The sequence below is a fragment of the Tachyglossus aculeatus genome, chromosome 24 (genome assembly GCF_015852505.1).
Source record: "Tachyglossus aculeatus isolate mTacAcu1 chromosome 24, mTacAcu1.pri, whole genome shotgun sequence".
NCBI lineage: Eukaryota > Metazoa > Chordata > Mammalia > Monotremata > Tachyglossidae > Tachyglossus > Tachyglossus aculeatus.
The window spans coordinates 8,008,125-8,033,502 of record NC_052089.1 but is presented as its reverse complement, the minus strand read 5'-3'; the positions used below and the strand labels follow the sequence as shown (position 1 = coordinate 8,033,502).

Below are 25,378 nucleotides of genomic sequence, written 5' to 3'. Positions count from 1 at the left end.
TGCCTGTCTCAGGCTGTACAGGGCTTGCCACATAGTAAGTGCTTAATGAATACCTCCATTATTAGGAACATGGAGTAAAGGTCTTTGTGGTACGCTTTTGCGTGAGGATGAGCAGAGGGCTTCAAGCCAGATACCAGGTATGGATGCCTTAGGGAGAGATGGGCCTTGTCATGTTGTCTTGGTAAAACTTCTCTCAGAGCTGCCGAGCTCCACCCACCCCCGGCCGTGGAGGTCGTAGATGACTCGGTGCTTTGACCATAAGGATCGCCGATCACCACCAAAGAGAACTGCAAAGCCCCCAAGGGGAACGGAGGGTCTGGGCTCCAGCAGAAGGAAACAAACTTAAATGAGCCTTGTTGATTGGCTGGTGAATTGGTTGACTTCCCCGCCCTATCCCCAAAACGGGAGGGATTGAGGGCCGACTCCAGGGTTGGCTGAGCATCCCCGGGGCAATGTTGGCAGCTCGGGGAGCGGTTTGCCCGAGCGGCAAAACCGCAGGAACCGTGTGGTTCCATTCTTCCGTTTTGGGGACCTGGTTGCCCAGTTGCAGGTTGCTTTTCCCGACACAGCACCGGTCCCGTCGTGGAAATGTGCAGTGCAGTTTTCTCACCAGATAGGGCTGGAGGCTACCGGGTGCCCTCCTGAGGGGACAGATCCAATCCCTCCTCTCCCCCCTCACTCCTGTGGCTCGGTCGTGCCCCTGGGGCCCACCCATCCCAGCGACCACCCTCGAGCCGATTCTGCCCGAGTCGACGGCATCGAGGCTACCGGCCCTCTGTGGGTGCCCTAATAAGCAAGCCACCAGGAGGACGGTCGGTCAGTCAGTCGTATTTATTGAGCGCTTACTGTGTGCAGAGTACTCTGTACTAAGCGCTTGGGAGAGTCTAGTGTAATAAACACATTCCCTGCCCACAACAAGCTCACTGTCTAGAGGGGGAGACAGACACTAATGTATTCATTCAGTCATTCAGTTGTATTTATTAAGTGCTTACTGTGTGCAAAGCACTGTAGTAATAATAATAATAATAATAAAGATGGCATTTATTAAGCGCTTACTATTTGCAAAGCACTGTGCGAAGCGCTGGGGAGGTTACAAGGTGATCAGGTTGTCCCACAGGGGGCTCACAGTCTTAATCCCCATTTTACCGATGAGGTCACTGAGGCCCAGAGAAGTTAATTGACTTGATCACAGCTGACAATTGGCGGAGTCAGAATTTGAACCCATGACCTCTGACTCCAAAGCCCGTGCTCATTCCACTGAGCCACGCTGCTTGGGAGAGTACAACATTCATTCAGTCAATCAATCAATCAATCAGTCATATTTATTGAGCGCTTACTGTGTGCAGAGCACTGTACTAAGCGCTTGGGAAGTACAGGTTGGTAACACATAGAGACGGTCCCTACCCAACAGTGAGCTTACAGTCTAGAAGTCATATTTATTGAGTGCTTACTGTACTAAGTGCTTGGGAGAGTACGGTACAACAATGAGCAGACACATTCCCTGCCCGTAACGAGCTTCCAGTCTTGCAGGGGTGCTGTGGGAGGAGGACAGGCATCAGTGCAAATAAATAAATGACAGATATGCACATAAGTGCTGTGGGGCTGGGAGCAGGGAAGAACAAAGGGAGCAAGTCAGGGTGACACCGAAGGGAGTGAGAGAAGGGGAAAGGAGGGGCATAGACTGGGAAGGCTTTTTGGAACAGATGTGCCCTCAGTAAGGCTTTGAACAGGGGGAGAATCAATGTCTATCGGATATGAGGAGGAAGGGCGTTCCAGGCTGGAGGCAAAGAAGCAAGTTGGGGCAATGCAGAAGGGAGTGGGAGAAGAGGGAAGGAGGGCCTAGTCAGGGAAAGCCTCCTGAAGGAAATGTGCCTTCAATAAGATTATCTGTGGGACCGTCCATCCTCACCCACCCTGTCTGGCCGTCTTCCAGGGTCAGCCATCGTGGTGGGTCTAGCTCAGGCTGGCCACCTGTGGGTTTCCTGGACGCCGGAATCGGGGGTGGGAGCTGACCAGAGCCCACCCTCAACGGGGTGGCCAAGGCTGACCAGAGGCCTGGGCGGAGACCGGAGAGGCTACGGGGATGGAAAGGAGAGCGACCCAGTGAGAAGACCCTGGGCTGGGAGTCAGAGATCCTGAGTTCTACTCCCGGCTCCGCCACTTAATTAATGATGGCACTTACTAAGCGCTTACTATGTGCAAAGCCCTGTTCTAGGCGCTGGGGAGGTTACAAGGTGATCAGGTTGTCCCTCGGGGGGCTCACAGTATCAATCCCCATTTTACAGATGAGGGAACTGAGGCACAGAAAAGTGAAGTGACTTGCCCAGTCACACAGCTGACAATTGGCAGAGCTGGGATTTGAACCCATGACCTCTGATTCTAAAGCCTGGGCTCTTTCCACTGAGCCACTCTGCTTCGCCACTTGTCTGCTGGGTGACCCTGGGCAACTCACCTATTTTCTCAAGAACTCTGTTTCCTCATCCGGAAAATGGGGATTCAGTACTTGTTCTCCCTCCTGCTTAAACTGCGAGCCCACGTGGGACCTGGTGACCTTGTATCTGTCACAGCACTTAGTACGGTGCTTGGCACATAGACGACGCTTATCAAATACTACAGTTATATTGGTAATTATTAGAGCTGGAGCCGGGACAGGATCTCTTTCCTTCCTCCTTTTCCCCAAGTTCTCCCTTCCATTCTGGGTTTCTGGGAAAGGATCTGTATTTGAGGAAATATTTGAGGATCCTTTCTGGGAAAGGATCTGTATGAGAAGCAGCGTGGCTCAGTGGAAAGAGTCCGGGCTTTGGAGTCGGAGTTCATGGGTTCAAATCCCGGCTCTGCCAATTGTCAGCTGGGTGACTTTGGGCAAGTCACTTAACTTCTCTGTGCCTCAGTTACCTCATCTGTAAAATGGGAATTAAGACTGTGAGCCCCACAAGGGACAACCTGATCACCTTGTAACCTCCCCAGTGCTTAAAACAGTGCTTTGCACATAGTAAGCACTTAATAATGCCATTATTATTATTATTATTATTATTATTATTATTATTATTATTATTATTATTATTTCTGAGGCAGGATCTATACTGAAAGGAGCTTGCTTTTCAGACTCATAGGACGTAGCTGGATTAGAGACAAAGCTACAGAAGCTTTGTTTTGATGAGTCCTAATGGGAACAGCACGTCTCTGGGAATCAGAGGGACCTGGGCTTCCCCACTCATCTGCAGTGTGACCTTGGGCAAGTTGGTTGACTTCCCTGTGTCCAACCTGATTATCCGGTATCTACCCCAGCACTTTGTACAGTCCTTGGAGGATAGTAGGCATTTAACAAATACCATTGAAAGAGAGAAGCAGACTGCCTAGTGGATAGAGTAAGGCCCTGGGAATCAGAAGGACCTGGGTTTTAACCCCACTCTACCACTTGTCTGCTGTGTGACCTCAAGCAAGTCATTTCACTTCTCTGTGCTTCATCTATATAGTTACCTCATCTGTAAAATAAGGATTAAGATGCTGTGCCCCACGAGGGACATGGGCTGTGTCCAACCTGATTAGTTGATATAGTAGACCCCAGCACTAAGTATAGTGTCTGATAAGCACTTAATACCATTTAAAAGAAAAGAAAAATAAAGAAGAAAATCAAGCGAAGAAGAAACTGCCTTTAGTGATTGGGATGACAGCCCGCACGTCACCTCAGAACACGATTTCTTCTTCACCCGCCAACACTTCCTCTGTGGGTGCGGCCTAGTCCCGCCAAACCAGCCAGTCCTCAACTCTCGTGTGATGTGGGAGAGCAGGAAGAGACCCAGAAACCGTTCAGACCTTTCGGTCCTGGCCATTTCTCCCTCCTTTCAGAGGAAGAGAGATAAACAGGGTCGGCCCTGAAGCCGGAGTAAATAATCTCACTGCTTTATTTAGCCAGCTGATCAGGGAGCATGTTTGTGACTGATTGTCATTTGGGTGCCAAGGTAGCGTCATGCACTAGCCTTGGGCTTATTAATGGAATTCCAGTCCCAGATGACACTACAGTCAACTGCTCTTTGGGAAAAAGAGATCAGTGGCAAGAAGGTTTTGTAGGGATTGGGAAACGGTCAGGGATGTGTCAGTCCATGATGTTTTGAGTGATCCTGCGGCCAGGGCTGTGTTCTAGGCTGGAGCAGTTCAGAAATAGGTGGATCTGCTGAGAAGCAGTGCGGCCTAACGGAAAGAGTTAGGGCCCGGGAGTCAGAGGACGTGGGTTCTAATTCCGGCTCAGCCACTTGTCTGCTGTGGGACCCCAAGCAAGTCACTTCACTTCTCTAGGCTTCAGTTTCCTCATTTGTAAAATGGGGATTCAATCCTACTCCCTCTTATCTAGGCTGAGAGTCCCCTGTGGGACATGGACTGTGTTGAAACTGATAACTTGGTACTTGCCCCAGGGTAGATACTTGGTATCTTCCTGTTGGCCCTCCTACTTAAATTGGGAGCCCCATGTGGGACCTGATTATCTTCTTCCTACCCCAGTGCTTAATGTTTGGCACATAGAAAGCACTTATACACCACAATTATTAGTAGTATTATTATTACATAGTATGCATTTAACCATTAGCACTATTATTATTGTTGTTTTTATCATCATTATTGTTATCAATCTCCTGGCTCTTAGGCCAAGCAACTCAAGGGGCCCATAAATTTTTCCCGAGGGTATGTTGGCCTTTCAGTTTCATCCAGGAGTTCTTCCCACCCATGTTTTGTTGTGGTGGTTTTACGTGTGTTGTGTGAACCCAGTGTGGGGTGGGGTTGCTGAGAGCTCTGTCTGCCCTCCCCTCAACTCCCTGAGCACTTTCAGCCGCTGTTTCATATGCTTTCCTCTCCCTCAGGTCCTCCCAGTTTGTAACACTGACACGGCATGGGCTACTGAAAATTTCTCATCAGGCCCCTGGACGGTGGGAATCTCGTCTGGCCAAAGACTCGTCGCAGAGAGTCTGGGTACCCCTGTTGCATCTGGGAAGCAAATGAGTGGTTTAAGTCTTTGTCCTTCTCTTCCCGCCTCTGGGTACATCGTTCTACTCAAACACCTACTTCCAAGTGCTTGTTGGTCCACATTCAGACCACGATCATCCTTTTTTGTTGGCTCTTTCCTCCTCCCTGCCCGCCCCCAGGGGACTCTGAAAGATTCCCATCAGGGCATTGGAATGGTGGGACTGTTCTGCCCAAAGACTTGTTGTCGGAGGGAGACGGGGTGCCTTCACTGCACCTGGGAAACGAACCAGTGGTTTAAGTCTTTTTCCTTCTCTGCCTGCATCATTCTGTTGAAATTCCTACTTCCAGGATGCTCCTCAGATCATGGTCAGACTTTTCATTTGGCTCCTTCCTTCTCCCTTCCCACCCCCAGAGGATTCTAGGAGAGGCATGCTAAGGTTAACAGAGGGCTTAGGCTTGGAGAAGCAAAGATCAGGTACATTTTTCCACAAGGGAGTCAGTGAGCTTGGGGCTGGGAGTTAGGAGACCTGGGTTCCAAATCCCAGGTCTTTCTCCAGCCTGCTGGACATGACCTCGGACATTTCACTTAACTTCTCTGAGCCTTAGTTTCTGCACCATCAAATGGGGAGAAGATAACTCTCTGGTCACTTTTGAACTCTGAGCTTTGTTAGCAACAGAGTCTGTGCCTGATGTAATTACCTGATTACCCCAGCGTTTAGCAGAGTCTTTGGAGGCAGAGTAAACAAGGAGTAAATTCCATTTGTATTATTATTAGGAGAAATCTAAAGGTACCCTGCCAAGCCCTGAAACCAGAGCAAGGGACAGGCCTTTTTAAGAAATGAATCCAAATGGGAAGTTCGAGTAGCACTGTGGCTAAACGCAAAGAGCATGTGCCTGCTTCTAATCCCGGCTCCACCACTTACCTGCTTTGTGACCTTGGACAGGTCACATAACTTTCCCGGGCCTCAGTTTCCTCATCTGCAAAATGGACATTTAATACCCCTTTTCTCTCGTATAGACTGTGAGCCCCATGTAGGGCTCAGTTCAGTGCTTAGCACATGGTAATTCCTCAACAAATACTGCAATCATTGTTATCATCATTGTCGTTATTGTCATTACACCCTCGGGTATAGACTTCTCCACCCGTCTCGGGGTGCCAGCCCCAGACTCCCCGGGCAGATGATAAGGTGCGGGTGAGGGAAGCTCTGTCTTTACTTGTGCTGAGCTCACGTTATTCTAACGACTGAAGGACCAACCCATCCATTGCCTCCACATCACCTCTGTTCCAGATGACGAGGGCGGGATCGTGCCCACCAACTCTGTAATTAGTGGACTCTCCCCAAGCGCTTAGTATGGTGCAGAGCAAACGGGAAGCACTCAATAAATGGCAGCGATTTACTGATTGATCGATCCATCTCAAGGGTCTTTCCCCTCCTCCAGTTCCGTCCTGTTTCTCAACAGAGAAGTGGCATGGCCTAGTGGGCAAAGCAGGGGCCTGGTGGGTCAGAAGGACCCAGCTCCACCACTTGTCTGCTGTGTGACCTTGGGCAAGCCACTTCACTTCTGCCTCAGCTGCCTAGTCTGTAAAATGGGATTAAAACTACGAGTCCCACGTGGTGCAGAGACCGTGTCCAACCAGATTAGCTTGTCTCTACCCCAACGCTTAGTACAGTGCCTGGCACATAGTAAGTACTTAACAAATACCATAAAACTGTGCACTCCTACTCTGTCTCTGTGCCAGTTCCACTGCCAACCCAGAGACCTTTGCATTTTTTATTCACTGTTTGTAGCAGACTTGTGGCTTCTTAGTCTTTAGGGCCTCAGTGAAAAATACCTATTATACATCGCTCCAGGCGAGCGGAACAAAATCTTTCACTTTCCTCTTCTCTCTGAAATTACTGTTTTTTCCTCTTCTAGCTCTTGGATCATTCCCCGCTCCATCAATCTTTCCATCCCAGATGGGTCTCATTCCAGTTTCCTTCTTTTTCCCCAAAATGGCCATTTACTTAGTTTCAATTTGCAGCTGCAATTTCAGAATAGGGGCAGGGGATGGGATGGGAAAGATGGAGTCACTCTTTTCTGAACCCCTGGCGATGCAAGAGCAAGGGCAGAAGGAGAAGTCAGGAGATAGTTTCATTCTGAGTTTCTCTGAGCTCAGTCAGGGCGGGAGGTTATTTTGAATGTGTTGTGTATCCAGAAGTCAGAAGGACCTGTGTTCTAATGCTGGCTTGGCCAGTTGTCTGCTGCGAGACCTTGGGCAAGGCACTTCACTTCTCTGTGCTTAAGTTCCCTCACCTGGAAAATGGGGTTCAAGACTGGGAGCCCCACAGGGGACAGGGACAGTGTCCAACCTGATTAGCTTGCATCTACCCCAGTGCTTAGTACAGTGCCTGGCACATATTAAGTGCAAGAATGTGTTCAAAAAACAATAGTCCGTGTTGCTGTTCAGTTTTGGGATGCCCTACCTGTTTCTGTGTTTTTTATTGCAGTATTGATAATAACATTTTGCATAATGCCACTCTGGTCCACACAGACAAATAGTTACTGCCCACTCCTCTCTGACCTCTGTCTACCTGGGCCCTGTTGTCACATTAGTGATTCTAAATGGAAATGTGTTAAATAGGTTTAAAGTTCTCTAACATTATTGATTAGAGGACGGTAATTCCTTGAGCTGTCTTCCTGGTACAAGAGACCATCTGTGGTCTTATCTTGTACGACTTGTACTTCCCAAGCACTTAGTACAGTGCTCTGCACACAGTAAGCACTCAATACGATTGATTGATTGATTAATGAGAAAAGCATCTTTAATGAAACCAGGACTCCCCCTCCCCTGCTCCCGCCCTAAAGTCCCCCCCCCAAACCTCCTATTATAACCTTATTCTTATTATAATTTGCCAAGACAAGAAGGTCTCCCAGGTATTATGGACTCAGTAACTCTTGGGGAAACACCCATGTCTTCTGAAAACCCCCACTCTCTGTAGCATTGCTCTGTAGCTAGCTGGGAGGTCTTGAATCAGTCATTTGGTAGTATTTCTTGAGCACTCTGTGCAGAGCATGGTATTCAGTCATTCAATCATATTTATTGAGTGCTCACTATGTACAGGGCACTGTACTAAGCGCTTGGGAGAGTACACTGTAACAACATAACAGAAACGTTCCCTGCCCACAGTGGGGAGAGTATGATAGGGTTAGTAGAAATGGTCCGTGCCTTCTGGGAGTTTACGAGGTGGTTTAGTGGATTGAGCACGGGCTTGGGAGTAAGAAAGTCCTAGGTTCTAATCCCGGCTCCTCCTCTTGTCTGCAGCGTGACCTGGGGTGAGTCACTTTACTCCGTAAAATCAATTAACTGAGAAGCAGCTTGGCAAAGGGAATAGAGCACAGGCTTGGAAGTCAGAAGGACCTGGGTTCCAACTCCGGCTCTGCCACTTGTCTGCCGTGTGACCTCGGGCAAGTCGCTTCACTTCTCTGTGCCTCATCATCATCATCATCATCATCAATCGTATTTATTGAGCGCTTACTATGTGCAGAGCACTGTACTAAGTGCTTGGGAAGTACAAATTGGCAACAAATAGAGACAGTCCCTACCCAACAGTGGGCTCACAGTCTAAAAGGGGGAGACAGAGAACAAAACCAAACATACTAACAAAATAAAATAAATACTAACAAAATAAATAAATAGAAAGTTCCTTCATCCAAGTGGGACAGGGACTTTGTTCAACCTGATTTGCTTGTAACCACCCCGGTGCTTAGAACAGCGGCTGGCACACAGTAAGCGCCTAACAAATACCGTGGAAAAAAAAATGTGGTGGATATTATAGCCTCCACCAATCCTTTTATGATGGGGTGGTTAGTGTGTTTATAAGTAGCGTCCTGGTTCAGATTACAGGGTGCAAATGACTTACCGACAGCACAGTTGCTAATGTGTTTTCCCTCTTAAGAGCCCCCAGGTGCAATTTCCCTTGCTCCATCTGTGTGATTTCTGCCTTGGAGACACTAAAATGGGTGAAAATCTGAAGAAACGGGTAGTTCTTTCCCCGGGGCCTTTGCCCAGCCAGATCAGTGAGTGCCCAGAGAAATGCCAAGCGAAAACTGGAAGTGAGCAGGAACCTCACCTGGGTTCTCTTCCCCTCTTGGTTAGCTGCGTGGGCTGGAGGTGTGTAGGCCTGGGGGCTGCTGCGGTGGGTGGGTAGGGTCCCGTGTGGGCGGCCTGGTTTTGCTGAATACGCCATTGAAAATGTATTTATATTAATATCGTCTGTAGGTTCAATCCAGTCTCAGAAAAAGCACCTATTCCACAAAATTGTCAGCAAATATAAGCACAAAAAGGAGAAGGCTAATGTTCCAGAAAAAGGTACTGGTGCAAATTGCATTATGGGTTCCTCGCTCTCTCCTGCAGGAGTTCTGCCTCGGATCTTGCACCGTTTTCATCTCTCCTAATCCTTTCCTTCCTGCCTCGCTGCCTGACCCGCCATCATCGAATCCCCTTTTGGCCAAATAATAATAATAATAATGGCATTTATTAAGCACTTACTATGTGCAAAGCACTGTTCTAAGCGCTGGGGAGGTTACAAGGTGATCAGGTTGCCCCACGTGTCCCCATTTTACAGATGAGGTAACTGAGGCACAGAGAAGTTAAGTGACTTGCCCAAAGTCACACAGCTAAGTGGCGGAGCCGGGATTTGAACCCCTGACCTCTGACTCCAAAGCCCGTGCTTTTTCCACTGAGCCATGCTGCTTCCCCTAACCCTTCCCCTTCCCCTGCCAAACCCTGACAGTGTGGGAAGCAGCGGGGACTGGGGTTAGCAGGGTGGCCTAGTGGCTAGAGTCCGGACCTCAAAGTTAGAAGGACCTGGGTTCCAATTCTGCTGTGGGACTTTGGGCAATCCACTTCTCTGGGCTGCATTTTCCTCATCTGTGAAATGGGGGCTAAGAACGTGAGCCCCATGTGAGATAAGGAGTAACTTGGATCTACCCCAGTGTTCAGTATAGTGCCCGGCAGGTAGGAAGCGCTTAACAACTATCATTAAAAGGGAAAAAAAAAGCACAGATCTCATGGTCAGCGGACCTGGGTTCTAATCCACACGCCTCTTGTGGGAACCTGGGCAATCAATCAAATCAGTCCTATTTATTGAGTGCTTATTGTGTGAGGAGCGCTGAAGTAAGTGCTTGGGAGAATACAAACCAAAAATAGACCCATTCCCTGCCCACTAGTCCCTTCACTTCTCTGGGCTGTTATTTCCTCATCTGAAAAATGGGGATTCAGTATCTGGTCTCCCTCCCCCTTAGAGTGGGAGCCCCATGTAGGACAGGGACTGTGTCTCATCTGATTGTCTTACAACCATCCCGGAAGTGAATAGAGTCTTTGGCGCACAGTGAGTGTTTAACAAATGATATTATTATTATTATAGTTTGGGAGAAGGACTAGCTTCTCTGAAACCCCAGCTCTGCACATCCGTCTCTCCAGACAGGGCTCCCATCTTCCCTCTCTGCCGTTCCCCCCAGACTTCTGTGATTCCTACCTCGGATCCATTCTTGAGCACTCCAGTCCACCCCCGGTCCTCCCATTTTTTTTTATGATGTTTGTTAAGGGCTAACTATATGCCAGGCACTATAGTAAGTGCAGGGGAGATACAAACTAATCAGGTTGGACACAGCCCTCGTCCTATTTGGGGCTCCCAGTCTTAATCCCCTTATTAAAGATGACTTAGCTGAGGCCCAGAGAAGTGAAGTGCCTTGCCCATGGTCTCACAGCAGACAAGGGATTAGAACCCAGGTCCTTCTGACTCGGAGGCCCATGCTTTATCCCCTAGACCACACTGCTTCTCAGTTCCTCCGTCCTCCCTCTGTCCCCTTTGAAGGAGTGCTCTTCACTCTCTCTTTGATCCTCTGAGCCTCTCGTGGGGCCTCCTCATCCCTGCAGCAGATCCTGTCCTGCCCCTGCCTCTCTCCCTCACCCTCTTCCTCCTCAAGCCTCTTTCTGCTGCCCACCCTTCCGGGAGGGAAGGCACACACCTGCCCCACACCTCTCTGATTTCAGAATTAGCCCTCAGGGCCAGGCTCGAGCCCTCCTGGACATCACGCCCGTGCCCCGCTGGCTACCTACCAGGGAGCCCAATCAGTCACCATGCTGTACCACAGTCTTAGCCACAGTTAGGTGGATCGGAGTGGACCCGTATCGTAACCCCTGTCTGTGATAGAGCCAACCCCCAGTGGAGCCCCTCTCTGTGATAGAGTGAACCCACAGTGTAGACCCTCTCTGTGATAGAGAGAACCTGCCGAGGAGCCCTTATGAATCATTACTGTGCCCCAGAATGATTACATGCTGCAACTTGAAGCCACAGGGAAGCCCCTCTCTGTAATGCAGGATGGTCTAGCCCCTCACTTTGATCTGATCTGGAGAGGCACAGCGAAGTTGTGACAGTGTGACAGTGACGGTGAGCCCGTTGTTGGGTAGGGACCGTCGGTATATGTTGCCAGCTTGTACTTCCCAAGCGCTTAGTACAGTGCTCTGCACACGGTAAGCACTCAATAAATACGAGTGAATGAATGAAGTTATGTCCCACTCTGTGACAGGGGGACACAAGATGGAATGCCTCCATCTGCATGTAAAACCAACTGGTAAGCATTCTGTGGGTGGGTCCTTTGAATATCGCCGAAACAACCCAAGCCTTCACTCACCTTTTATTCCTCATCCTAATAGCATTATGTCACTCAAAGCCCAGAAATAGCACCTCTGTCCGGTAACCCCATCTCTCCCCTCCACCTGGCCTTGGAAATGGTCTGACCAGCTGAGAAGCAACGTGGCCGAGTGGAAATAACACGGACCTGGGTTCCGCTCCCCACTCTGCCAACTGCTTGCTCTGTGACCTCTGGGCCTCAGTTTCCTCAGCTGTGAAATGGGGATTCACTATCTGTTTCTCCCTCCTACTTAGACTGTGAGCCCCCGTGTGGGACAGGGACTACGTCCAACCTGAATGACTTGTATCTACTCCAGTCCTCAACACATAGTAAGTGCCTATCAAATACATCATAGTAATAATTAATAAGACTAATAACATAATAATAAGACTAATAACCAAGTTCATAAGGGATGATAGGGTTCATAATTGATGGAAATTTTATTTTGCAGAATTCTGGACAGGGAACGTGTCTGCTCATTCTGTTGTATTGTGCTCTCCCAAGCGTGTAGCACATAGTAAGTGCTCAATAAGTACCATTGATTGATTGATTCTGAGTGGTTCCAACTTTTCCCCTCCACAACCGGTGGTCAGTGTTGCTCATTTCAAAGTGGGCATGCCAAATGTTTGGTGTTCCAGGGCTGAAATAGAAATGTAAGGTCTCTCCTCGTCCCTCCCACCCTATTTCCCCGCCTACTATCGCTTTGTCACCAGTGCATTTTGGGTCCATTACTGGACATCTGGACACTAGGTATTCACCCAAACCCCACAGCACTTATGTACGTATCTTGAAATATATTCTAAATTACCTGTTTATACATATTGCTGTCTGCCTCCCCCTCTCGACCGTAAGCTCGCTAGATGTAGGGAACGTGTCCGCTGATTCCGTCGTACTCTCCCAGGCGCTCAGCAAAGTGCCCTGCACATAATAAGTGTTCAAAAATACCATTGGATGATTGATTGATCAATTGATCCCTGGCCCCACCAGTTAACTAGTGCCAGGCAGGATGGGCACAGGGAAGTGAAAAGGGCAGTGTGTTTGAAAGGCTGAGTCTTGAAGGTGGGAGAGCCAGAGGGAATATACTGGACCCAACTTCTCCCAGGGGAGAGGAAGGATCATGAAGATCTTTAGAAATGTAAGTGGTTCTGCAGTCACTAAGAACCAAGGTGTGGATGGGCCAGGCCTCTCTGATCTTCCTTCCTCTGACTGCCTTGGGCATCTGTTCCCTGGATGATGATGGTAATAATTGTACAGCGAGAAATCCGTCCTTCTCTGGAGCTCGCTGGTGGCTCCCCGCAGGAGGAGAGATGGCCCCTTGCAATCCTTTCTCTGGGGCTGGAGGGGATTTCTCTGGAGGGGCTGATGAGGGGCCAAGTGTGGCCTGGGGATAGACACACATCAATAGGACGTGTCTACGGGCCTGCCAGGGTGGAAACTTCGATGGCGCCTCTCTTCTCCCGTGATTCATTGCCTTTGCAGCCATTTCAGGATGGGGGTAGGGGCAGGAGGGGCCGTGTCCATCCACGTGGCCCTCGGCAGCACCCGTAAAGCTTTTGAATTTGGTTGTTGTCATCGGACACGGGTACCCTAGGGTCTGGAACTTGGTTTCCCTAAGAAGGAATTTTCCAGCTCCTTCAGGGTCCAAAGAATGTTGTGGTTCGTCTAGATAACAAGCTCTCTGGCCTGGAGTGACCCTCTTCTACCGCCGCCAACCTCTAAAATCCAGCTGGTGTTGGATTCAGGGGGTGGGGCGGGAGGATAGCCCCAGAGGCCCCGGTGGGCAGGGGCACGGGAAAGCGGCCAAGTCCGGTAACCGAGGCTGCTGGGAGCAGCGTGTTCTGAGCGTGCCCATCGTGGACTCACTGGGGTGGGGAGAATTTGGGCTCTCCTCCTTTCTGTAAGAGGAGCAGTTGGAACTCAGAAATAATGCCATTCCCCCCAACGTCTGTGGTCTCGAGACCCCCTGGAAGCCTCCTCTAGACCTCCAGGGATCCCCAGTGCGTCCAGAACAGAGAACCGGGTCAGAGACGGAGGGCGGTGGGAAGTGAGGGAAGATGCTAATTCCTCCTGCTTGCAGACTATCCTCCGTAGCGTCTACTCTGCCTCTCCAGTCTTGCTTTGTTTGCTTGCTTTTTATTTCCCTAATGGTATCTGTAAAGCGCTTTCTATGTGCCAGGCATTGTACTAAACACTGGGGTAGAGAGAAGTTAACAGGTTGGACACAGTCCCTGTCCCACGTGGGGCTCACAGTCTTAATCCCCGTTTTACAGATGAGGGAACTGAGGCCCAGGGAAGTGAAGCAACTTGCTCCTGGTCACACGGGTGACAAGCGGTGACTAGAACCTGGGTCCTACCAGCTCCCAGGCCCTCTCTCCATCCACGAGGCCACTGCCGCTTCTCAGAGCGGTTGCAGACCAATCTCTTTGCCTGCCTAGAGGACAAGGGACATTTGGGTCAGGGCCGTTGACCAGCCCCGGGATGTGACAGGATCGCACATCGCACAGCTGCGTCCTATTCCCCGTTCGGCTGAGGTAGAGGGTCGGAGTTTTGTGCGGTCAGCATCGCGGTCGTCACATGGGATGACGTTTGTTGCGTGTGTGTGTTTGTGTTCCCGTTCCAGCCATATTTCCCGAAGACAAAGCCCCGACGGAGCCGGCTCGGAAGAGTAAGAACGCTGCCGCGACCCCGGACAGCGCGGAGTCGGCGGCCACACACGAGCCCCTGGTCGGCAGCCAGAAGCGGAAAGCGAGGAAAACGAAGATCACCCACCTCGTCAGGACGGCCGACGGACAGGTGTCCCCGGCCGGGGAGTCTCTAGGTGAGGCGGAGAGTGGGCCGGAGTGAGGGGGGGAAATGCGTGGCCCAAGACGGGACAGACACGTGCCCACTGGGTTTTTTGGGGTCCTGGTGGCGAGACCAGGCCAGCCCGGGGGTGAGGAGTGACACAGCCTCTCCCCACCCCGGGATGTCCCTGCTCTCTTTTATCTGGAAACTGGTGACCCGGGTTCAGAGGTCAGAGGGAGTACGATAAAGCCATGACCAGTGCCCTGGACCCGAGCTCCATTTGCCGAGTCTTCCCCGAGTCACCTGGTGGGTTGCCCGGGCTCCAGCCCTCGGACCTTCTGGGTTGGGGAGTCTCCACAGGCTGATTGCACAGCTGCCCTTGGTGGCCCTCTTACATTCCTGTACTTCTCTTCGAATCAGTCACGAGCTGTTATCTGGGTCGAGTGGGAAAAGGGGTTGCTGGGATTTAATAATCCCGGGAAATACTCTGCATCTCCACCCATCTGCCTGACGTCCACCCTCTCTGTCCAGCCGTGACCCACCAGCATCAGGTCTCCAGCCCCAGCAACCTCCCCTCGCTCCTGCGGTACTACTGGCAGGTCTGGTTTGCCCCACCTGGCATCCTGATTCCCACTCTTGCTTAAGTGCCCAGATTGGGGCGATGATCACCAAAATGCTCAGCATCCCTGAGAAACCATAAGCTCTCAATTTCCCGCTCAGGGAAAAGTACATGAGCTCTCTGCCCAATGTGTGGTTATATGCCAAAACTCCTGCTTCAGGAAAACTCAGGAATAAGTCACTAGGCCTCCTTCGGTCGGGGAGTTGCATGTTTCATCAGTGGGATGGGGATTTACATTCCCTTTCTCCCTCTGCCCAGCCCAGATTTGTAAGAGCAGCCATTTCCTGCTAGGAATCTCCTCTTCCAGGGAGAAGGCTCATCGGTCACCATCGTTGAGGGGAAACGGTCTTCTGACTGAGCAAACCCCTGCCTCCCTGGGTGGTCTCAGCCCAGCTCCGTGAGGGAACAGTTGTGGTTTTCCTGAAACCTCACGAGTGTGTCTCCCCCCCATCCCCCTTTCGTCATGTAGATGACAGAGCCAAGGAGCAACTGCAGAGCGAGCTTCCCAAGGCGGCGGGCGCCGAGCCGGATGGCGGCGATGAGTTCCCCGGAAGCACCGAGGCAGAGGAGGCGCATCGCGTCGCAGACATGCCAGCTGTGTCTGCCTTCTTCAGTCTCGCTGCCCTGGCTGAGGTGGCAGCCATGGAGAACGTGCACAGGTTGGTGACCGAGCCCCGCGTTGCCCCCTCCCCGGGTCGCGGCATCCGGAGGGCAGCCCGGACAGACATCGAGTGCCATACGGGGCCTTCTGGTCCTTTAGTTTTTTAATGGTCCTTGTTAAGCACTTACCATGCACCAGGCACTCTACTAAGGGCTGCGGCAGTTGCAAGCTCTTTGGGTTGGACACAGTCTGCATCCCACCTGAGGCTCACGGTCTTCATCCCCATTACCGGATGAGGGAACTGAGGCACAGAGAAGTGAATTGATTCGCACCAGGCCACACAGCAGATAAGTGGCAGAGGTCCTTCTGACTCGCAGGCCCGCGCTATATCCACTAGCCACGCTGCTTCTTGCTCAACAATGACACCTTTCCGATTTGATGATGATGATTGTGGTGTTTATTAAGCGCTTACTATGTACCAGGCACTGTACTAAGCACTGGGGTTGATGCAAGAAAATCAGGTTGCACATAGTCCATGTCCCACATGGGGCTCGCAGACTTAATCCCCATTTTACAGTTGAGGTAACGGAAGCACAGCGAAGTTAAGAGACTTGCCCAAGGTCACGTAGTGGACAAATGGCAGAGATGGGATTAGAACCGAGGTTCTTCCGACTCCCGGGCCTGTGCTCTATCCACTAGGCCATGTTGAGTACATGTACTCAACATGTACTCATGTACGTGTACTCATGTACTCATGGAGAAGCAGCGTGGCTCAGTGGAAAGAGCATGGGCTTTGGAGTCAGAGATCATGGGTTCAAATCCCGGCTCTGCCAACTGTCAGCTGTGTGACTTTGGGCAAGTTACTTCACTTCTCTGTGCCTCAGTTACCTCATCTGTGAAATGGGGATTAAAACTGTGAGCCCCCTGTGGGACAACTTGATCACCTTGTAACCTCCCCCAGCGCTTAGAACAGTGCTTTGCACATAGTAAGCACTTAACAAATGCCATCATCATCATGTACTCAGACTGATTGGTACCACAGCAAAACAGGAGGGAGAGTAGTTTAGCCAGGTACATTGTTTTTTTTAGTGGTATTTAAGACCTTAACTATGCGCCAGGCACTGTACTAAGTGCTGGGCTACATACAAGCTACTTAGCTTGGAAAATCCCTGCCCCACATGAATAGCGCCCTTTTCCTGAATCAGCAAGTGATGCAAAGGTTGGGTCAGTTCCCCGTGGGCTCCCACAACAAGGATGGATTTGTGCTGAATCCGGGGAGATAGTCTCCGGCGTTCACCCGAAGGCCACACTTTTGGGTCTGAGCCAAGGCCCGCGCTTCTGAAGCAAGGAAGGTCAAAATCAGCAGGTACCGACCACAGTGACCCAAGAAATCTCCAGACTGTACATAGGGTGGTGAAGGGAAATCCCATTTAAAAATAATACTGCTTATTTTGTTTATTTATTTATTTATTTATTTATTTATTTATTTATTTATTTATTATTTTTTATTTATTATTATTTTTATATTTGGTAAGCGCTTGCTCGGTGCCAAACAGTGCACAATCAGATCAGAGCCTGTCCCTTTTCCACACTGGGGCTCTTAGTCTAATGGGGAAGGCAAATGGATATTGAATCCCCATTTGATGGATGGGGGGACAGGAGCTCAGAGAAGCAGCATGGCCTAATGGATAGGCACAGGCCTGGGAATCGGGGACCTGGGTTCTAATCCTGCCTCGGCCAATTGCTTGCTGGGTGGCTTGGGGCAAATCACTCTACTTCCCTGTGCCTTTGTTTTCCTGTTCTCCCTCTTACTCAAGTGCTCAACACATAGTAAGTCCTTAACAGATACCAGAAAAAGAGAGAGTGCCTTGATGATGATGATGATGATGATGATGGTATTTGTTAAGCGCTTACTGTGTGCGAAGCACTGTTCTTGCCCAAGTTCACAGAGCGGACACCCTGTCTTCCGGCCCTGTGCTCTTTCCACTGGGCCACACTGTTAAAAACAGCCCAGCTTTTCCGGTATCCTGTTCCAAAAGACCTGTCAGTTCTATTGACACTTCATCGCCCAACTGGGCTTAATCTACTAGTTTGACTCCGACTTAAGATGGCATTGCCGTTTAAGACCATTTGGGTTATGAAAATATTAAGAAAAAGCTTAGCCAGATTTCAGTTTTTCAGGTATTTTAAAAAAGATGATCAGCAGCGTCAAAATAGGGTTCAAGTCAGATAAACCTCTAAAAATCCACACCCTGCTTAGAGTGTTACATACCCCGTGTTATCTCTTTCATTTTCCCATTGATTGTTTGGATTCCTTAGCAGATTTTTCAAGAGTGTCAGATTCTTGTCTAAACTACCAGCTGGAGCAGGGGGTAATAATAATAATAATAATAATGGCATTTATTAAGCGCTTCACTGTTCTAAGCGCTGGGGAGGTTACAAGGTGATTAGGTTGTCCCATGGGGGGCTCACAGTCTTAATCCCCATCTTACAGATGAGGTAACTGAGGCACAGAGAAGTTAAGTGACTTGCCCAAAGTCACACAGCTGACAATTGGTGGAGCTGGGATTTGAACCCATGACTTCTGACTCCAAAGCCCGGGCTCGGGTAACACAGAAATGGTAATTTCCACCAGGTGTCCAAGGGCGGGTGGAAATGATGGTAATGAAATTGGTTTGCCTCAGTCAGTCATATTTATTGAGTTACTTAGACCTTTGTTGATTGTGCCTCTTGTGGGAAAAGAGAAGCAGCGTGACCTAGGCGAAAGAGCACTGCCTGGGAGCCAAAGGACCTGGGTTCTATTTCTGGCACCACCACAAGTCCGCTGTCCGAGAACTTCACTTTTCTGTGCCTGTTACCTCATCTGTAAAATGGGGATAAAGAGTGTGAGCCCCATGTGGGACACGGACTGTGTCCTACCTGATTAGTTCGTATCTACCCAGAGCTTTGTGCAGTGCTTGGCACAGGGTTAGTGCTTTAACAAATACCACTGAAAGCAACAAACAAGGAAAACCCAGGAGCGGGCATGATTAAGCCTTTGAAAAGATGGATTTCTTGGAGAACCTACCCAGCCGACTTGGCTAGGAAGTATCAAGGAGGTGCCAGATCTATCATTGGCAAAATCAAATGGGTAGAGTTTGCTAGAATTTTGTGTCATTTTCCTTCAGTCTTGCCCAAGAGGGGGCTTTTGGTTCCCTTTATTAAGGAGGAGCTGGGTGGGAAATGAGCTGCCCCCTGGAAAGTTTGTCGGAGCGCTCCCCTTTCCCGGCCCCTCCGGTTGGTTCCTTCCAAACGCAGTGATGGAAATGTTTTCCGCCAGTGGCTAATTTGTCCTAGAAGAGGGGCCGAGGATCCCGATTCCAGCACCTCTCATTGCCAGTGTCATAGCCGAGGGGAGGCAGGAGGGGTGAAGAGCCCACTGTTGGGTAGGGACTGCCTCTATATGTTGCCAATTTGTACTTCCCAAGCGCTTAGTACAGTGCTCTGCACACAGTAAGCGCTCAATAAATACGATTGATGATGACGAAAGGAGCTGGGAGACCTAGTCCTGGCTTACCAGAGGCGCCAGGCCTGTGTGAGAGTTGCCCTCAGGTGCCGGGATTGTGTGAGATCCACCCTTTTATTCACTCATTTATTTAATCAATTTACTGAGCGCTTGCTGCATGCAAAGTACACAAAGCACAGTGGGGGAAAAGTCTCCCCAGGTACTCAGTACAGTGCTTGGCACACAGTAAGTGCTCAATAAATATGATTGAATGAACAACAGTGAAGACTCGATCGTTCTCACTAGGTGATACGGGAAATCTGAGCAGCAGTGTGGCCTAGTGGAAAGAGTGTGGGGCCGGGAATCAGACAGAGCTCCACCACCGGTTGGCTGTGTGACCTTGAGCAAGTCATCATCATCATCATCAATCGTATTTATTGAGCACTTACTGTGTGCAGAGCACTGTACTAAGCGCTTGGGAAGTACAAATTGGCAACATATAGAGACAGTCCCTACCCACCAGTGGGCTCACAGTCTAAAAGGGGGAGACAGAGAACAAAACCAAACATACTAACAAAATAAAATAAATAGAATAGATATGTACAAGTAAAATAAATAAATAAATAGAGTAATAAATATGTACAAACATATATACATATATACAGGTGCTGTGGGGAAGGGAAGGAGGTAAGATGGGGGGGTGGAGAGGGGGACGAGGGGAAGAGGAAGGAAGGGGCTCAGTCTGGGAAGGCCTCCTGGAGGAGGTGAGCTCTCAGTAGGGCCTTGAAGGGAGGAAGAGAGCTAGCTTGGCGGATGAAAAATATGGAACGCTTCACGAATTTGCATGTCATCCTTGCGCAGTCACTGCCCTTCCTCTGGGCCTCACTTTCCTCATCTGGAAAATGGGAATTAAGACTGTGAGCCCCATGCTTAGTACAGTACCTGGCACATAGTAAGGGCTTAACAAATACCATTTAAAAAAAAAAAACAACAGAACAAAACAAGTGATAACTACAGACTGGAAGGAAGGCTTACAGAAGACATTTTCCCCGGACATTACAATAGTAATAATAATATTAATAATGGTACTTGTTAAGCGCTTACTAAGTGCCAAACAGTGTTCTAAGTGCTGGGGCAGATACACGTTAATCAGGTTGGACACAGTCCCTGTCCCATATGAGATTCACACTTTTATCCCCAATTTAGAGAGGAGGCCCAGAGATGTGAAGGTGACTTGCCCAAGGTCACACAGCAGACAGGCAACCGGAGCTGGGATTAGAACCCAGAAGTTGGATCTCTAAGCACCCCAGCCTGGTTGATTGATTTCCTCTCTTCTCTCCCTCGCTTTGCAGAAGCCAGAGGGGGTCTCCGTTGGCCCGCGACGGACAGCCGAAAGAAAGACCCCAGGCTCCCGTACTCATCTCCTGCGCCGATCAGTGAATGCCCCACTTTATTGTAAAACAGTGTGCTTTCCCGATTATCCTAGCCTTGTCTTTATTGAGGAAAGCCAGTCAGCCCAGCGGATGGGAAATAGAGACTTCCCGTAAGTGCTTATCCACCCGCACGGCCCAGATTTCACTTGAAGCCAGAAGCTAAGACCTCGGGCCTGGTTCAGCCCAAGGACCCCGGACACTTCGAGGGTGATGGTATTTGTCCGCAAATTCACGAACAGAAAACGGAATTGTCCTGGAACTTTGCTTTCTATTGAAGGCTCTTACTGGTAAATAGATGGTTCTTGGGAAGCGGCGGCTCGTAGAGCAAAACCGTCTTCACCAACCAGAGAGTGGGGAAAAACTAGTTTCGTATAATACTTAGTTATTCTAAAAACAAAACAAAAACTGACGCACTGCACTAGTTATTATTAGATATTCTTAGTCATTTTTGTACATGAAGATTTAAGTTCTAAGATGGTTTATATAATAGGTTATGCCGACATTTATATTGTAGGAGAAATTTAAAGTCCCGTTCCGGAAAAATCCCAAACAGCCTGGAGCAGGCGCGCCATCGGTAAGCGGTGTGTGCTGGCTTCACGGCTCACATCTTTCTGCACTTTGAGAATTGCCACTGAGAGTGGTGGTTTTGCTGGTAAAAACACAAGCAAAGTCTGGTTGTTCTTACACGTCGCGTTTTGTTTTTCCTTCCTTCCTCTCCCTCGCGTCCCCTCCCCCCCCCTTAGGAATTGCAATGGGCAAATCGTGGTGAATCTCCCCCCACCTTACCTCCCCCGTCCCCCCCACCGCTGGGGTAAGAGCCCGGAGGTTTAATATGCGTGTCTAATGCTTCGAGGTTTTGGTTATTTTCGCTTAGGGGCCTGCAAGGGGCGGGAATGTTGAAAGAAGCAAAACTAAAAAAAAAAAAAAAAAAAAAAAAAAAAAAGATGAAAAATATCGCTCAGAAGTGACCTTAGTATTACTTCACGATCCTGAAAGCATCGACGACCTCCAAAATGGCATGAACTCTGGGAAACAGATCTGCACCTCCCCACCCACCGCCTCACCTGGGCCAGCTGGAGAAAGGGGTCCCAGCCTCGGGCGAACAGTGGCGGTCACTGGAGAGCCGGTAGGTTGTAGAGCAAAACCCCCCAACCCGTTCCCGCATTTGGGGTCTCCTTGCTTTCACACATCCAGTCATGCACAAGCCAGAGCCAAGCCTGCCTCCTTCCCCCGGCTCCTCCCATTCAGCACATTGATGCAGACACCTGATTCTGACAGTCTCCTGTCTCCTAGCAACAGGTGCAAAGCGATGAATCAAAACCAATCCCGCGACGATAAATTCTACAGGGTATTTGTTCCGTAGCACAAAGCATTTCCCCGCTTTGGCATCGCAGCACAAAAACAAAACAAAAATCCAACCCCAATTGTCATTATCGGACTCCAGCAATAATTTTTCTATCCGTCTTCACACCGGCCGGATTTTTGAGAGCGTGGGATCGATCCGGGAGCGCCTCATGAAATAGGTCTGGAAGGGATGAAAAGTTTGCCTGGTTCAATCCGGCCTTCTTATTTATACTTGACTGAATTGATACCGATGATTTTTGTACCTGTGATTTGATGAAATAGCCATACGAAAAAAAAAAAAGGAAAAAAAAACCTCTCTTCTCCCAGGCTAGGTGGGGCTTTCCATGGGCAGTGCCAGTGTTCGAAAGACGTGCACCTTATCGCGCGCCTGGTAGAGGGAGGGGGATCGGCAGAGGTTCTCTGAGCTCTGTTGGGGGGCCGGGGGTGGGGGGAGTCGACCTAAAGGGTCATCAAGGCCTCCCTCCCCTTTGTCCCCAGCCGGGAACCAGCCTGGTCACCCCCTCCCCTAGATCTGAGACGAGTCACCGATGCCAGCAGAGTTGCCGAGCGTCGGAGGCCCCGGCGGGCAAAGAGAATGAGCTGAAATCCAAAAAAAGCGGTGCAAACCCTGCACCTTAATGGTACAGACAGGTCCACCCAACTAGAAATAGATCTATTTTTTGCCAGAGTGTCCCACCCTCCTCCAGTCCAATTTCGCTATCCTTCCTTAAGAGATTTCTGTACAGTAAATGGTACCTTTTTTAAGACGATGAAGAAAAAAAAAAACCCACAAAGGCTTACTTTTTTCTATGTGAATTAATAGCTTACCTGATCTGTTTTTCCTAAACCTTGGTGGGTTTCCCCTTCGGTGGGCTGGGGGAGGGGGGGATAATTTACTGGAGATGACTGTTTTCAGATACTTCTAAAACCTTTTTTGTAGAATTGCTTAATTTTTAAGCGGTTAGGCACTGAGAGTAGCAGAAAATCCTGCAAAGCTTTATAGTTATTTAGTCACTGCCCTGTTGGTTCTCCAAATGACGTCTTGATTTCAGTAGCTAGAATTGAACCAACCCTAACTCTCCTAGGGTTTGGGGGTATTTTCAGGTAACAGAATTTGTTAGCACAAAAATTTCAGACCAACATTTACTGTTTTCCTCTTTTTCCAGTTATTATCTCAATGGCTTTTTGTTTTGGTGGGGTGTGTGGGGGAAGAATTGATATTGCTACGGTGTGAACTTTAGAATGCCAAAAAAAAAAAACAAAACTCAAAATACTTACATCCGTGAATCCATTCCCACAAGCCTCTAGAGAAGAAAGTCGCACCTTATGTATATCTCAAACCAAAACATGATGCTCCTCTGCTTTGTTTTTTGTTTATTCTAAAGATGTTGTACCATATCTTAATGAACCCCTTCTGAATTTAGTTGAAACTTATCGCTATTTATGCATTTAACCAGAATTCCAATCTGTAATATAAAACTTTCAGGAAAAAAACGAAAAACTAACTCTCCTCTGTGATGCTGGACGTGGGGGCGGGGGGTGGGGGGGGAGGGTTGGTCTCACATAGAGAGATGCTGTATTATTCCAGTTTCCAGTTTTCTTTCACTTTTATTTATTTAGTTACCTGGGTATTTCCTCTGTAATTTTGCGTTCTGTAAAGTGTATTAGCGTGGCGGAAGCTACGACGTTAAGAAGCTGGGTGAAAAAAAGAATACTGTAAAGGCATCTATTTCAACTGTTTGAGTACTGTATATGAGGTTGGGAAAGAGAAATCATTCTTCAAACCCTTTGAGATACAGGTTCTATTCCCCGAATGAAGTGATTTTCCCCGATTTCAGACCAAAACTGTTTCAGTCAATTCATTAAAAGACCTTCTGGAGGTTGAACTGTGCTGTTGTATTCCTGACAGTATTTATTCCCATGATTGTGCTGTGACTTCAGACATGGAGTGTATTTATTTAATAAGATTGAATGAGCTTTTTTATATTACTACAGTGCCCCAAAGCCATGTTGTCGATGATCAGTCCCCCAAGCTGTCAGTTTTACAGTTCCAGTTCACCTGTGGAGGATGGACAGAAGACAAATAAGAAAACATACCAGGTCAGAGAAAGATGAGCAAGTCAAAGCCTCGGAGCCGTGGCCGTTAACTCTTGCTCATTTTTGTCCGATCGCCTGCCCGGCCTCCAAGGGTAGCATCCACTTGGTTTGTACGCTGCAGTCCCTGGCCCTTGGGATGGGAATTTCACACCCCTCTCTGATCGCAGGCAGCGAAAAAACAGTGCCAGATCCAGAGCCTTCATGAAACGGAATCACGGGTTCGTTGACAGGGAAGTAAAATGGGTTTCACACTAAAGGTAAGCGAGTACCACTCGGGGCCATTCAACGTCAATCTTGACTGGCCCCAGGGGCGGAGGCAGGGCTGGCTAGGCCTCAGGCAGAAAGCCCGTCCCGTTTATCAGAATGAGGCGAGCTGAGAAGCTGGCCAACCTTGTCTCCCTCTGTGTGCCAGAAAGATGGGGGTTGCGGGGGGACTCACAGTACCGCGTTCCCTCTAAGACCGATGTAACTGGTCGTCACAGCTCTGCGCAGGGCATCGTTAGCTCCCGGATACAGGGCCCGTTTGAGGCCGTGGTTTTGGGTCCAGAAGTAGTTATCATAGATGAGCAGCAGGCCAGGCCTGTGACTCTTGCGCATTCCCAGGAGACGGAATTTCATCCATTTCCTTTTCATTTCGTTCCCCTGAAGCATCTGGCAGCCTCTGAGCCATTCGTATTTTCTTCTTTCATGTTCCTAAAGGAAACGTCATAGACCATTTTCCGTTGGCCAAGTCTCGCCATCTCCCCCCGCCACCGCTCCCGTCTTCTTATCCGGACGTGACGGGGAGGTGAGAGGACATTTGCTAGAGGGGCTTTGAGGGTCCGTTTCTTCAATTCCCACCTTGGCCTCCCTGAGATGCTTCCGGGATTCATAAATGATAAGGGAAGGAGCAAAATCTGGTCCCTGTAGAGAAATCAGTCACATTGAACCACACTTACCCCTGCCCCGCCGACTCACGTCACCTCTTCAACAACCAAGTCATGCTTCTTCTGAAACACCACGTCGTTTCAGGTTGGCCAATTTCTAATTGTCAATTAAGGGAGGAAAGCCTGCACTTTTGAACTTCTTGGTGTGTGCGTGCGTGTGTATGTGTGTGTGTGTGTGTGTGTATATATATATGATATATATATAGAGAGAGAGAGAGAGAGAGATAGATATTGTTGTCTTTTTTCCAGAAAATGGTCAGAATTTATTTACACCACAGACCAGGTTTACACACAGTTCCTACAGTTCCGGACATTGTCAAAATCTTCCAAAGACGTCTCGGGTCACCGGGTGGGGTCACCGAGGGCGTAGGAGGGAGAGATCATGGACCTTTCACCCAAAATCGCAAATCTTACCTCATGAGAGCTAATTGCAATGATTTCCCAGAGTAATCTGCT

The 25,378-nt window shown here is 49.2% G+C and overlaps 1 protein-coding gene and 1 long non-coding RNA gene across 13 annotated transcripts in view; one reads left to right on the top strand and one right to left on the bottom strand.

Moving 5' to 3' along the window:
• BBX (BBX high mobility group box domain containing) overlaps positions 1-21,470 on the top strand; it is a 206,886-nt gene extending 185,416 nt beyond the window's left edge. For 11 of the 12 annotated variants that reach the window (XM_038766028.1, XM_038766029.1, XM_038766022.1 and 8 more), the window contains 4 exons: positions 9,218-9,307; positions 14,255-14,452; positions 15,507-15,696; positions 20,475-21,470. In XM_038766028.1, the coding sequence (XP_038621956.1) occupies positions 9,218-9,307; positions 14,255-14,452; positions 15,507-15,696; positions 20,475-20,562 (566 nt within the window). In that variant the 3' untranslated portion in view covers positions 20,563-21,470. The remainder of the gene's footprint in view (positions 1-9,217; positions 9,308-14,254; positions 14,453-15,506; positions 15,697-20,474) is intronic. The other variant, XM_038766026.1, reaches the window with a different exon arrangement.
• LOC119945020 lies at positions 20,965-22,367 on the bottom strand. The gene is made up of 2 exons (XR_005456142.1): positions 21,620-22,367; positions 20,965-21,204 (listed from the first exon to the last, which is right to left on the bottom strand). It is a non-coding gene; the product is annotated as an uncharacterized LOC119945020 (long non-coding RNA).
• Positions 22,368-25,378: the final 3,011 nt, after the last annotated feature.